This window comes from Zonotrichia albicollis, chromosome Z (genome assembly GCF_047830755.1).
Source record: "Zonotrichia albicollis isolate bZonAlb1 chromosome Z, bZonAlb1.hap1, whole genome shotgun sequence".
In the NCBI taxonomy this organism is placed as follows: domain Eukaryota; kingdom Metazoa; phylum Chordata; class Aves; order Passeriformes; family Passerellidae; genus Zonotrichia; species Zonotrichia albicollis.
In genome coordinates this window covers 56,483,803-56,499,457 of record NC_133860.1, presented here as the reverse complement: position 1 = coordinate 56,499,457, position 15,655 = coordinate 56,483,803, and the positions used below count along the sequence as shown (strand labels likewise).

At 37.6% G+C, this 15,655-nt stretch overlaps 1 protein-coding gene across 11 annotated transcripts in view; it reads right to left on the bottom strand.

Moving 5' to 3' along the window:
• The window catches only part of AOPEP (aminopeptidase O (putative)), a 185,570-nt gene extending 170,197 nt beyond the window's left edge, over window positions 1-15,373 (bottom strand). For 8 of the 11 annotated variants that reach the window (XR_003381046.2, XR_012578253.1, XM_014269047.3 and 5 more), the window contains exons 1-2: window positions 14,721-14,886; window positions 6,275-7,228 (exon numbers count right to left, since the gene is read on the bottom strand). Coding sequence is in view for 8 of the 11 variants with exons in the window: in XM_014269047.3 (XP_014124522.2) it covers window positions 6,275-7,080 (806 nt within the window). In the remaining 3 variants the exon portion in view is untranslated. Of the gene's footprint in view, window positions 1-6,274; window positions 7,229-14,720; window positions 14,887-15,102 lie in introns of those variants that run through there. The other 3 variants (XM_026795184.2, XM_074533336.1, XM_074533339.1) reach the window with 3 other exon arrangements.
• Between the last annotated feature and the right edge of the window lie 282 nt (window positions 15,374-15,655).

The window sequence follows — 15,655 nt, the reverse complement described above, 5'->3', positions numbered from 1 at the left end:
TCATTAGTTTCTTCTAACTTGCTATTGCTGGTGATGGACTTAATGATTCTTGGTTTACTGATTTTGTTTCATTTTGCAGTATTATCTAAATTCCTATTATGTGCATAACAATGCCACTTATCTTAAGAAAAAAGGCTATTTTTAAAATTATAAATTATATAAAAAATCCACAATCAATAGGTTTCTCCAGTAAAAGAAAGAAAGTCCTGAAATCATCACGTCACTACACTGAACTTTTTAAAACCTATGATATTTAAAGCTAAATATTATGGGAGCAAAATGCATTATTTTGTGAACTCTTGAAGCTAAAAATATTCTGATCAGTATCTTTCATTACTTGAGTTGAAAAATTATCAAAGCATTTCAGAAAGTAGGAGACAAATTGTTAGAGCAAAACTGATTTTGCAATGGCTAAAATCATAAGATTTTATTTACTCCCCTCCAAACTGCTTTTCCTTTCAAATTATTCCTTCTCCAAAGCCAACTTCAAACTATACAGAGAGAAAGAACATGGAAATACTGAGTCACAGATTAAATATACTCCAAAGATATTTTTGCCCTCTTGTCATTGCTATCTCTGCTATTGGATCCAGAGCTGTCTTGGCACATTAAATTACTGTGGCTTAACTAATGCAGACCAGTTGATCTTCCAGCAAATGAAAGACGAAAGCTGCAGTTTAATTAGGCCTTATTGTTAATGCACACAAGTAGGAAAAGAAAATGGTCTAACTTCCCCCATCATGTACCAGAGTGAAGAGAGTAGGACCTAGACATCAAGTGAAGTTCAGGTAACTGCAGTGGAGAGAAAGCCAAGTGGTTATTTCTTAAACAGTAAAACATAATATACAGCTAAATGTCATAGACCACTAAACTGCATGGATTTTTAATTTACTTAGTTAGAATTAAACTCCTAAAACTGAATCTGTAACCTATCTGATATACATAGAATATTTGGCTTTTCCCCCATAAAAACAGAGTGCATGACAGTGAGTTCACAGGAAAAAAGAAGAACCTGTTTTTTCACCTTCTAGGAAGACCTGCTTCCCCCTAGTAATTTTAGTCAAGAGCTACTGGGATTATTATTTACCGTAAAACACATTCGTGCTGAGAAGACATGGAAAGGAAAAAGGAAAGGTGGGATTAGTGACTACTGCTACACACATTTTCCCAATGATTAGCCATGCACAGTGAAGGCTGTTTTGCCAGGTGCCATTGGTACAATCCCCTCTTAGGAGCAGTACAGGGGATCTTCATATTCTGTACAGGGAAATGCCACAATGACAGAGAAAACTGGCTGGCAGAACAGTGCTAAACTGTTATAATGTGCTAAATGTTATAATGCTGTGTCAAATACAATATAAACATTACAGATAATAGATGTTACCAAGAACATTTATGTCACCTGCTCTCAGAGAGCACTTTTACCTGCAGACCATAAGGTATTTACAGATGCCAATACCATTTTGCAGATGGAGAAAATGAAACTCAGTGAACAGATATGCTTGAGAGCACTCAAGCTCCTCCTACAGGCTTAGTTCTAAGCCTCCTAGTCCAGTAGGTTTTTTTTTTCCCTAAGACATCTTAATTCTAAAATATACACACACAGGATGGTCACAAGTCTCTACCACAAAAGCCCAAGTAGAAAGTGAGTTAGGTAAGTGGAGAAAAACTGGTCACATACATAATCTGTTTTTCAGAAGTAGGACTTCTTTCCACTCCTCACCCATTTTAATACAATTTTTGACCAGTTATATTTGTTAACTTCATTATTTTCCTAAATATACCCAATTATGTCAGTCTGCTAAAAATTAGTAATGAAATAGACAGGTACTAAATATTAAAGAAAACTATCAGAAAAACAATTATGTAAGCCTTTAGTTAGATATTTACTATACTTCTTTTACAGTGGTAATTTCTTTTTATAGAATTGATAATTGTGCAATGTTACTTTAGGATATCCAGTGGATATCCAGTGCAGCTGACAACTGTCTTTGTTTGGGGTCAGACCGCACAATTTCAGCACATAAGAGGACCAGAAATATAATTCTTATCCTGGTATCAATCAGTTTCTTCATTTGATCCTGAAAAAAAACCCAGTTAATCTAAGCACATGACAGAATAGCAAAGACAAATAATTAGGTTTAGACTGCTCTTGTCAATTGATACCTGTATTTGCCCTTTTTAAATCAATTATCTCTACTGCTCCTAGCAAGAAACTTCACAGTTCCTTTCCTCTTTCTACTACCTATCCCTTCCACCCCAGTCTTTAACTTTTAATGGTCTTGTAATACTCAAATAATCTACTTATGTAATATTTATGCCAACCATAATTGCCAAGGTAGGTTTCAAGAGTTCAGGAAATTTCATGCAACAAAAGACAGATAAGCAGAGAAATCAGAATATTTATCTAGTTATTTGTCACACTGGAAGAACAAACATCCACAAAAGATTCATAAAACACAGGAGTGACATCTCTAGTCACTCCTTTGGAGAACTTTATGACATGTAAACAAAAAAATAAAAATAAACAACAAAAAAAAAATAGGCAAACCCTGAGTACAAAATAAATGGATTTGATATTCCTGGAAATGTAGAAGGCAAGAAACAAATATTTGTAAAAAATTTAAATAATCTCCTCTGAATCAGTTGTTCGAACCAAAAGGAAGACTATGAGAAAAATGGGTAAATTTTCCCAAGTAAACAACCATCCAGACTACTGGAGAAATTAAGTACTAGTTGTGGTAATGTTTGGGTTTGCCCCAAGAGGAGACTGAAGACTGTTGTTCAGTAATCTCTCTGATGAAAATTTGATTCATGCAACTGTAACTCATCAGTAGTCCTGATATCTTCACAACTCAACAAAATCAGTTCAAACCAGCTCTTGGCAGATCTCCCTCTTCCATGTAAGCCTACCCACTATACTATAATAATGTATTAACACGATCTTCAAACTAATAATAAATGTTCAGTGGCTAATCTGTTCTTTGAGCAGAAACCTGCAGACCTTGAGATGCCTGACGTCAAGCACTTGAAAAATATTCTAAGGCTCACCCAAGTCAAACTGCTTCGCCTAATGTCTGAGGCTTTATGAAAGGAAAAGCCCACCTCAGAAACTCTATCCCTTTCCTCTATTTGAAAAATTACATTCCCTATTTCTGCAAAGGCTGTCTCCATTTAAGGATGTGAGGGGGCACCCTCCAACTAACAATGCCAATCCCTGTGAAAGCACTGCTGTTGGCAGCTGTTCCTTACTCTAAATTCCATTGTCAAAGCAGCAGGACTTTCTGGCATCTAAATCACAAGAAACTTTTTACTCTGCCTTATCAATTTACATATCTGCAAGGTTCCAGTGACTGTCATCAGATTCCACCAGAGCAGGTATTCTTGTTTACATTTTACTGTTGAAAAAAACACCAGTCAATAATACTCATGCTCCTCATTGTCTTCCTTTTAGCTAGGACAACTAATTCAGAGGATAGAATTTATATTTTTTACAAATATTGGTTTGTTGTCTTCCACATTTCAGGAATATCAAGTCCATTTATTTTGTACTGAGGGTTTGCCTACTTTTTTTGTTTTGATTTGGTTTTTTGGGTTTTTGTTTGTTTGTGCTTGTGGGGTTATTTTGTGGTTTATTTTGTTTGTTTGTTTTAATTTCCATTCTATTAATATAATTTGTCAATTTTTAGAATTCATTGCATACCATATGAATAATTCAACAAACGTCCAAATACTTCATTAATTTATCAAATATTTATATTCCCATATTAATGTTACTGGGAACAAAATTAAACAAAGTCACAGTAGAGATTCTCCACAACTGAGGAGAGCCTCTTAGGGTTTGGTCTGTGACCTACCAGGGTTGTAGACTATCTTATTCTATCCAATCTTGCCTTTGAAGAAAATCAAATACTTTTCTTCCTGCATTTCCAGCTTCCAAGAGCACAGAACAATGCAAACTCACACCACTGAAAAACCAAACATCTATTTCCATGACACATTTTATAATTTGTAGTAAATAACTTTACCTTCCAAACTAACCTCAGTAGTATTTTTCAAACACATTCCCTTCTATTCTCTTCCCTGCTGTACTTACTTTCAATTAGATTAGCTCCCTAATATGCCTTATGACCCAGCTGTATGCACACCTGTGTCATCACACCAGAGATGTAAGGAACTGGCATGCAAGTTTAGAGAGGTCAAAAGCGTCCCTTTCATCAAGTGTATTTTGATAGGTGTTCTGGTCATACATACGTCCTTTATACCATCCTTTATACTTTACCTCCTTTCCGCTTTCCATTTGCACAAGTCAGCTCTGACATTGCTTTTTTTGTTTGGCCACAAAAGCTTGGACAGGGAAATACTGAAATTCTGCATGTTCAGTTCCTCTACTAAAAACAGAAATGTGTCCTGCTGTGATAACATGTCTGTACACACATATCTGATCTTGCCTAAGCTCATCCCACAAAGCTTTGTTTCAGCTGGTGTTGTTTGTGTATTATAATACATCATTCTTTAAAACAAATAAAATGGAGCTCTTGATAAAATTGTGCATAGGCTAAATTTCAAAACATTGTACTAGTATTAAATTACAGGAAACGTTGGAAGTGGTGACACAATGTGTGTACTTTGTTATTTACTTTTCTTCAGGGTTGGAACCACAGTATAGTCTCCTTTGGCAAAGGACTTGACATCTGAAATAAAATGCATGAGATACATAATTTGGAACAATTTGAAGAATCCTCATATGGCAATATGAGATTTACCACTATCTTTATGGGCTCATCACATATAGAATTTGATTTTAAAAAGATACCAAGAAAGATTGTAATGATTATGCTATGAAAACTTATTTTCTGACAGGCATTAGTTTTTGGACTAATGTAGGCCTGATAATAAATCAGTTTGTGCTATTTTATACCATCAAACTTCTGGATTCATGTCAAGCCTGCTTTTTCTGCTCCATTACTGATCCATAAAATTCTATTCATTAGTGTACAACTGCCATGAAACGTCACTAAAGTAAAAATAATGCTTTGCAGTAAAAGACTTACAAAGAGTCAAAACTGTTCATGATTTAGATGCTTAAAAGAAACATTCAAATGCTCAAGCCACAGAGAGGAGTCCTATACCAGCTGAGTCTTGCCAACATTAGTTAGTTGGGCATAGACGTGATCATGGGCAATTGCTCTACCTTCACATGCAGTCAAAATTCAGAATTTTCAGATATAAGGGTACTATATCAAGTTAGATTTCTTAAACTCATACCAAAAATAACTCCTCAGGGAGTGAGGAAAGGAAGGGAAATAAATAATGAACACGACTGAGGCATTTCTGGACTTGATGGTGGTTACAGATTAGTAGCAGAATTCCCTAACCACAACAAATACAATCAAAAGGCCTCTCATTTTCCTCATCAACACAGATGCTAGTGAAAAGACTTAATTTATATGAATATAACTGAAATAAAAGATGACCATTTATCTTTTGACTGGGAAAGGAAAGCAAGTATTAAATTAGATCACATTTGTTCCTTTTCTTCCAACTTTGTTCCTGCTTTTTAGACATCAGAAAGAAATAACAGCCATTAAAATCCACTTTTCCACATTCCAATAAAACAATTACAGTTTTAGAAGTTAAGAGTGGATTGTAGTTTCCCTTCTATAAAAGGGAAATATTCAGTACAATACCATGTCCTTTTCACTAACACTAGATATAATTGCCAATTCTTCAGTTTGCAGTTCATTTGCTATCATCAATGTTCTTAACATTATAGATGAAGAAGATTTTGAAAGTTGATTATGAGAGACTAAACAGGAAAAGACTGTATTTCTAAGCTGATTACATTATTGATAAAGGACTAATTGTGAAGTAATTCTATTAAATGTTACATATATTGAACTTTATCTGTGTAAGCCAGGAAGGAAAAAGAGCACAAAGTAACCTGTCACTCATACCTTTTCCTTCCCCAAATGACAATTCCCCATTCCCTGCACACACTTACTGAAGTACACACAAGTTATTTACCCCCACCCAGAAAGACCAAACACAATCACTAAGACAGGCCTGTGACCCTCAAGTCCATTAGGGTTTCACGAGCAGAGAATTGTCTATTCTTCTACAGGATAGCAAAAGGATTCAAATCAAGGATGAAATTAAAACTGTGGAACAGTGTATTCACCATCTTCACAGTTGCTCAGCAATTATATGATTCTCCATTCTTGCACCTATTTAAATTTATTGCATACAAATCTTTCAGCAAACAGTTACATACCTGCCACTCTGGTCTGTAGTCCATGTAACAGATCTTCCCTCTGGCTTGGTTTTGTACCATATTCTTATTGCATGAGGAAAGTCCGCTGGAGACTGTATTCCTGATTTCCTTATCTCCAAGCTCCAGGTGCCAGTACTAAACAGAAGCTCCCCACAGCCAGGTGCCTGGCTACAGTGAGTAAAATAGTATAGCTGTTCCTTCCAGTGATCTGCAGGTAAAGTCACAAGTTCATGTACAATCTGATTCCTGATATTTTCCAGCTCCTTTGAAACAACAGTTAGCTTGGCAGACCTTGTAAATTTTTCAATGCCTGACACAGCAGCAACATCTAACTCTTCAACCTTTAGCACAGATAAATCACAGCAGTCCAATACCAGCAGAAAATCCTTGTTTCCATGATCCTCTATGTCACAGCAGTCCTTTGAACTAGAAATCCCAGAAGCCTGTTCATTGTTTCTATGGTTACTATTTCCATCAGAAGTAGCTTCCTCTTCTTTACCACTGACAGCAAAATCATTACATTCCGTTTTAGATAAACAGGTACTAACATTTATCATAGGAATGTGGCAGGGTTCAGATGCCCTCATTTTACAGGTTTCGTCAAACTGTGACTGGCAGCATTCTTTGCTAGCACTGATGGTTTTCCTGTACTGGCTCCCAGTCTCAAAGAACAAAACTATGCTGCCTTCAATAACTTTACTTTTAAAATCCACATCCAAGTCCAATACATAGTGCTTTAGAAGCATGTAACTAGTGTTTGCCATTAAAGGCAAATCATCCTTCATGGGGTCTAGCTGTGGCTCCATGTTCACCTATTGGGCAACAGTTTTACAAAGCCTTGAACAATTCTGACATATGATGACTCCAGAAGGAGAATATTCAGTCTCCCGGTGCTAAAAATAATTTTGAATAAGATTACAGTATTGAAATTGTAGTTTATCCACCTCTTGTACTCTAAAAAGAAAAAAAAAAAAGAAAATCATCTCACAACCATTTCTGAAATGCACTGATTCTAAATCTATTTAAAGTGCAGTTCCCTTTATTACAATAGTACAGCTAAAGGGTGATTGTATCTCCACACAACGGCATCAGGCCAGAATGGCATCTGCTTGCTTCAGGATTTGCTGTCAAGGACCAGTGGCTGTATTTTTCAGATAAGAATTCAACTTCAGATAAGAACTCAAATACTTTCATTTCAGTTGTTCTTTCAGAGATGAACTGAAATGAAAGTATTTCTAGACAGCTTTTATAAACTGATAGAAACAACCAAAAATATCAAAAGATAGTGATATATTTTAAAAACCAAGAATAAGTCTAAATCACCTCATAGGTCTTAAATGTTTAGAGTAATAAATTCCTGTATACAATGCTTGTCCACAGATTAATATACTTTCCACATTACAACCACTCCCGTATCAGCTCTTACAAGAAAATGAGCCAAATTACAAGCAGTGCATTCCAAGTATTCCTTTGAGATTGCTCATCAAGATTTTTAAAATCTTAAATACTTGAGGTATATAATTACATTTTTGTAGCTGGAAACTCACAACAACAACTCAGAATAGTGCCTTACAGAAAACAAAAAGTCTTTTTACTGGAAAATAAGTAAAATACCTATATATATATATATATATATATAGGAAATAAGGAAAATAAGTAAATACCTATAAAGGCACAAAAATACTAAAATGCACCAACATTTGTTGCAACAGTAGGCAGAAATTCATCACAAAGAACGGACATGCATTCTCTGTTTTGCCTAGGTCGTGCACTTTTAGCCCACTTAAGTCCTTTCTGTTTGCTTTCTAGATAAGGAATAGGTATCAGAGGATGAAATACAGAGTTCTCTCCCTGGCATTTCAGTGACACTCACCATGATAGGCAGCCAGGCCAGCTTCTAAGTGCCATAAGAGAACAGATACTCCACTGTGACATGCACAATCCATTTCACAGTTTTACACCTCATCACAGACTTCAACTATCCAAAGCAAATTTTTATTTAGTTCTCCAAGTCAGCACAGAGGGAAAGTCACTACCCAAAGACTTGTTGTATCTTTTCTGTAGGAGTCCAAGGCATACTATCAAGCTACTATCATTATGTGAAAGGCTCAGGGCAAGAAACTCAGGGCAAGATGTCCATATAGTTCCCTAAACTAGTTTCACACAAGGCACAAAAACATAGCATGTATCTCCCTACCTCAGTGGCTTTCTAGCTGTCAGAAACAGCTCTTTCAGGGCAGTCTTTGATGGCAAGCTGAGAAAAACCTTCCTTTGAACATATAACAATCTTTCAGTACTTCTGCAAACATACTTGGGCAACAAGCTCACATCAGAAGGTTCTTTCACTGAAATAGCTCGGTAAATTCAGGCATCATGAACAATGCATCTATGATGTCTGTGTAATGCTGTGGACTGAACCTGATGTTACCTGGATTTTTTTCTGACTACCAAAACCTCATGAAGGCCAGCAGGTCAAGTAATTATTGGTGATAAGAGTAAAGAAATAAAGTGACTTGGTGAGGAAAACCTCAACACTGAGCTAACATTCAAACTCACATTTTTAATTTGTAAATATTTTTAATATAGCACTAACACCTTTTATGAAATGTGAATACTATCCTATGCACAGAACTGTAGGGAGACGAGGCCAGCCTTGGGAAAAGACAATTAGGGAAGATGCTGTAGCCCAGGTCCTGACTGGGTGTCTACAGCAGATGTAGGCAGCCTCCCCCTAGAGGGGCATAGGGAAAAGACAAGCAAAAAAATCTAAGCTGTCTCGCAAATACAACTATCCTCCATGCACTGCAAGGCATTACACTGAGCTAATTTTCTTAAACTGCAAAAATTGATTGGTTTTTGTATTCTGTATAGCTGCTTTTTTTTTTTTTTGTTATTGGAATGAAACACTAAATGAAAAGGGAATGAGAAAATAAAGAATAAGAACAGAAATATACAATTTTAATTCTAAGAATACCAAAATATGCTCCCAGGAAACAGCATTCTCTGTCATTGTCATGAACAGAACTGCTAATTATATGACATTCAAATACATGGATAAATGCTTGTGTCCCAGACAAGATGGATATCTACTTCTCCTTCAGGCTCTGGTTGGCTTATCAAATATTGGACCTCAATCACCTTGGGAAATTACCAGTTTTATTCAAGAAAATACAGGAATGAACTGTTTATTTGGACACTGAAGTAGACAGCGGACACTTAAATAAAAGAGCTTTTTACTACCAAGGAAAAAGCAAAAGATCACGGCACCAAATGACCATGCACACAATCCCTGTAGCAATGAAACAAATAAAACAGGAATCATATTAAAGCAAACCTGAAATAAAAAGTGAAAAAAAAGTGCAAGTGAAAAAAAAATGCAAGCAAAAAAAAAAAAAGGTAAAGGAAGGATGTACTTCAGCAAAAGAGGAGGATAAAAATTACAATAGAATGTAATATCAAAGTTAAAAAGTAATGAACTTTTTCACAAATTTTTTAAAGGACCATTCTCAGAATGTAACTGAACAGGACAAAATTATTTATATGTTTACATTTTGCTACATTTGTTTCAAGTCTAGGTATCTGTACATTTGCTTTCAATCAGTAAAGCTAGTTCAACGATGTTGTAAAACAACATACTGATCCTTTGTTTGAAATTTAGCATCCACATATAGACTGTCCCTCATTGGTGCAGCAGGACGAAACCACTGAGATGACATACAGAGAAATTACATGCGCACTCACAGAAGAAAGAAGTTGTAATGACAGATACTAGGGACTGGTGAGGAGAAAAAAGGTAGCTGTGCAACTATCAAATATGTAAACCCCATTCTCTTCTTTGTATAGACTGTGATGTCTTTTCATAAACACATGATAATTTGGGTGGTTTAACTGAACAAGTTGTAAATAATGATTTTATTTACCATTTGATTCCAACGGCATTTGACTAAATATAACTTCATGGTGTCTTTTCTTCAATCAAGTCTTCCCAAAATTTGTAAATACATCACAGTATTATTATCCCTCCAACACAGTTATTACTGCTGGTCTAAAATACAGCCTATTGAAGTACTAGGCAGGATCAACAGCGGCTGCAATGCTACACAAATTTGCAACTCAAGCCCAGGTAAAAAAACAAAGCATTCTTTCTGACAAAAGAAGAATAATTTCCTACATTTTATGTGACAAATTAAGTATAGACTGAGATGAACTGTAAAAAAATTAACTCCCAAGCTGTGTACAATAACATAACTAATTCAGTCTAGCATTTGCCATTCATTCTGTATTTCTTTTCACTTTTCCTTAATAGGTAAAGAGAACAAATTCTAATCATGGTGTTGATATAATACAGGAAACATGTTACCTCACCTTCTGAAGCAAACCCCTTGCTGTACACCTTGAAAGTTCTCTGCACATATTTCAGCTTTGTGTATGTAAACAATAAATCTTTTACTACTGCTTCATAAGTATGCTGTTCTGGGAAATATTCTTTGAATTTAGTATGATAAGTTGTTCACTATCTTACATATATATCAAGGTACTGGCATCACAGAAAAGATACATTTTTTTACTTTTTTTTTTAATATGTCTCTTATTCAACATTGTCTCATTGTCTTCTGTAATATTTTTGCTATATTACGCCCATAATATGAGTATCTGGTTTTAATTTCTGTGCAATTAACGCATTTCACCTTTAGAAAAGGAGGTTCACTAGCTGAACTCCAGGCACGGAAAAAAAATAGAAATTGTAATGCTGCTACAAAGTCCTGGTGATCATTTCATAAACAGTGTTTAATGTCATACTTCTTTCACACTAAGAGATATAAAAAATTACTAGTATATTTTAAAGAGAGACCTTAAATTCAATGGATCTTTCTTATTAAATGTACTTTGTAAATACATTTTGTAAGTAATACAAGTAATAAAATTACAGGGAAAGCTGATTATTTGGTTTTATATTTTAATATTTTAGTAGACAGATGTTCACAAAACAATAAACAATAACAGCAGATGGTGGCCAACATTAATAGAGTCAATCTTGATCAGCAGCACATAATAGAATTGCATAAAAGACATGAAGAATGGGAAACAGGAGAGATATGATCCTTTGGGAAATTATATGTGCATAACATTGTTTTCCACTCAATACCAAAAGCATCAGCCTGAATTAGAAACACAGGTCTCTGAAAGCAAATATGAGGAAAAAAAGTTTCCAGGCAACATAAAACACAGTTGCAAAGTAGACAAGATTAAGCTTCCTAAAAATATGTATGGGGAGGGGAGGGGGGAAGTTTCTTTTTGATAGGCAATACACTGTAACTCAAAGTCTCAGGTTTTAAAGTTAAAAGCAACAAGGAAATAAAGAGATAGGGAAGAACTTCAAAATATAATTCTCTCCAGTGAAAACTGAGGAAAAAAAAAAACCCAGGGACAGCTGAACTCCACAGCATACCCATTTCAAATAGTGAACCAGAAAGGGGAAGAGGAGCACTGTTACACAAAGGAGTCTAGTTAAACTTGTAAACAGCACATTAAAAGCTAGAGTGATCAATTATGATAACTGACATTGATATTTCAGTAATCCAAGAAGCTGTTATTTTAAATGCTAATAGCTAACTACTCCAGTCTGACTCCACTCTTACAGTAATAATCCAAATAAGAAAATTAGCAAAGCCTCTGAACTCGTTGAAATGTCCATCAGAGGCACTACTAGCTGGAAGCAAGTGAAAGGCTTACAAACTTAAAAAAAAACCCAAACAAACCCACCGTGAAAAAGAGAAGATGCGTGGTCATTAGAGATGACTTCATAATATAATGTCAGGAGCTAGAAACACACTATCAAGGATGTACTGAATTATCTACTCCCTTTCCAAGCACACACCTAATTTCCCTGCACTCCTGCTACACCAGGCAGTGAAGGATTGTCTCACATGGGACACTGTCATGGCTTACAGCACTGTGAAAGGCAAACACAGCTGCCTAAGATAGTTCTGCATCTTGTCATGAAGGCATACACCCAACATGAAGCATATACAAAATACGTCTTGTTTCAGACCACAACTGCAGTTGTTGTTTTTCATGCATTTCCAAAATCTTAGAAAGCAAAAATGAATGAAAAGAGGGATGTACAATAGAAAAACAAGTCTCCAAGCAATCCAAGCAGTTACAGCTCTGTAGTTGATATCTAGCAGGCCCTGGAAAACTCCCAGCATGGAGTTGTTGCAAATATTTGCATACATAAACCTGTTAATGCCTTGCAAACCATACCACTGTTTTTTATTGTGCAAAATCAAAGTCACACAAAGTAACACACAAATGCTGACTCAAGTAGCAGGCATCAACCCCTAAGATGGTGCCCATTTCTATCTCAGCTTTTCCGTTTTTCACACCCCACACAAACTCATTCCCTGAAATAACACTCCATTTTTAAGTAACTCCACAGAAATTTACAAATTTAGTTTCCTAGCAAACTAAGGATGGTCAGAAGAACCCTACTGATGCTAAGCCTGCTTGAAGATCCTGCCAGAATAATCTGCTTTGATCAGCAGAAATAGCTATTTCCATGCACAGCCACTTGAGCACACAGCCTGGCAGGCGCACCTGAGCTGGTAATGTAAGCTAATATCCTGATCCACAAACAAGGATCTCCGAAGCACAGAGCACTTGATTGTGTTATGTACTCATGCTATTCTTCAAAAGGTGTAGAAGAATTTCAGTGACACAGACTTTTCCTGTGGCCCCTGGTCAATGGCCAATATTCAGACACATTTAAATGCCACCTTTTTATACAAGTAAATTAAGCCATGTTTGGACTCTCTTCACCTTCAGCCTAGCATAATTTTCTTCATCTGTACAAAAAAGCTAATTCAATTGCTTTCAACAAGCAGGTGTTAGAATTAAGGCTATAATGCTCTGTACTTAACATTTAAAGAAATTTTAAAATGAAAAAAAAAGGCACCTTTTGGATAAACATTCTCTTTGATAATTAGAAGATGTTTATAACTAATGCCATTTAAACCACTTTCAAGACAGCTCCTTCCAAATCCAGGTTTATACATTTTCTACTCAATATAAGACACTAAGATCTTACTAAGAACTCAGTTTTGACCACCAGTATCAACAATAATTTTACTCTTTAGATACCAAGGAATATGTACACATTATTTTTAGTAATTACAAACTTTTTTTTCCCTACACACACATCAGACAAATACCTAAGAGACCTTAAGCCTTTTTAAGACAAGAATGGGTTCTATAGATGAAAGTAAGGCTTAAATAAACTAACAGAAACATTTGCTCATGTTAAACTACTATAAAGCAATCCACATAGGAGAGCTTACAGACCTCACTCTGCGTCACAAGAAGAACAGCGCATTTTGTCATGAGGCTTTAATGTGAAAATTAATTCAATCACTGATATTCCTTGATAAAACAATTGGTACCATTCCAGAAGTCTCCTTTTAAGTCTGAAAACCATAGGAATAATGAGTATAATGGAAGACCTTCTTTACCAACTACAGCAGCAAGTAAGCAGAGAGGAAAATTTATTTCAATGAGCTGAAAAGACAAGCCAAGAGAGAAAACTCCATCTTTCAGCTTAAATAATAAGATAAATACAAAAAAAAAAAAAAAAAAAAAAGTCCCCTTCTGCTCCCAAAATACTAGTTCCCAAAGAAAAACACCCAAGACTGAAAAAGAAGCATAACTTACAACTGGTAGAGGATCCTGATATTACCCTTAACCCATCCTTACTCCACTAACAATTATTTGTATTACAGTAATGACCAAATACTTAAAGAGAGACCAAATATGTGTTTTACAATTTTCAGGCCCCAAATCTACCATTACCTTATTTATCAAAAAATCCTCCAAAATAAAAAAAAAAAACAAAACAATCCCATGACCAACATTTGTGTAAGGACAGAATTTTCCAGTTTTTATTTTACGAAACTATTTCAAGGTGGACATGGGCCTGGGTAATTTGCTATACCTAACTCTGCTTGAACAGGGACTAGATAATCTTCAGTGGTCCCTCCAAAGCGAGTGATTCTATAGAGATGCTGAACAGCATTAAAGAGGAACTACTTTGGATTTTATTTCCATTCAAAATACACAAGAAAAGGTTCTGTGCGACTGACTTTCAGGACATGGAGCATGCATGTCTGACGATATTCATACATAGCAATTGCCCAAATAAAATCCATGCTTAAACAGAATGTTTTCAACTTAATGCAACTGTAGTTAATGAACAATACCTACAACGTCAAAGAACTAAATCCTTAAGGCTGAAATCAGAAAAAGTCTTTTCAATGTTGACACTGGCAAGCCATCTCAGCCATTTAACTAGATCTCTGAAATCGAACCATTATCCTGAGTAAAGGATACAACAAAGCTGAGATTCTCAGATGAATTACACGCCACCATTTATTAAGACAGGAGTTTCACCTACGTGTTTCCACTGTAAAGAGGACAATGAGTGGAACAGATTTGAGAGGGTCGAACACATCCACGTTTAAAGTTCTTTCAGGACACCAGCAGCCCACAAGGATGCCATCGATCCAAGCTGCGTGAAAAAGGACAGCAGCGATCGCCGGCCGCAGGCTCCTTACTGCCTTGCATTCCGCCTCCTCCACGGCTCCCTATGCTCTGGGCGCAGCCATTTAGTTGGTGAGGAAAGGCAGGAACGGAAAATGTCACTTCCAGCAGCGCCTCCCTCGCACGAGGCGTGGCGGAGCACTGCGGGACAGGGACGCCGGCCCGTCCAGCCGAGCGCGGCGGGACCCGGCAGGAAGCACGGGGACGGGGGCGACGGACAGGGAAGGAACACTTACAGCGGCGGCCACTGCCCCGCCTGCGCGCCGGCTCCGGGGCGTGTGCGGGGACACACGTGGACACGCCGTCCCCTGCCCGGCCCGGCCCCGCCGGGCGCCCGACCTGCTGCTGCCGTCGCTGCCGCCACTCACCCGCGCCAGGCGCCGCGCCGGCTTCACCTCCCCGCCCCTACGGCGCGGCCGCGGCGCCCGCGGATGAGCTCATCGGGCCGGGCCCGCCCCGCCACCGGCACGGGCACCGGCACCGGCACCGCCCGGGCCCACCCCGCCACCGCCCGGGCCCGCCCCGCCACCGGCTCCCCCGCGGCCTTCGGCGGCCCGGGTGCGGGCTAGCGAGTGTAAGGCGTCTGCTGTCAGCAGAGATGGCCTCGCCTCCCCAGCTAGAGGCTGATTTGGTGGATGACGAGTTGCCCATCAGCCGGCAGCGCCCTTGTGGCCCGGAGGGCCAAGGGTGTCCTGAGGCAAGAATGTAGAAGGTTTAGGGAGGTGATGCTGTCCGTCTGCTCGGCCCTCGTGAGGCCGCATCTAGAGTGCTGGGTCCAGTTCTGGCCTC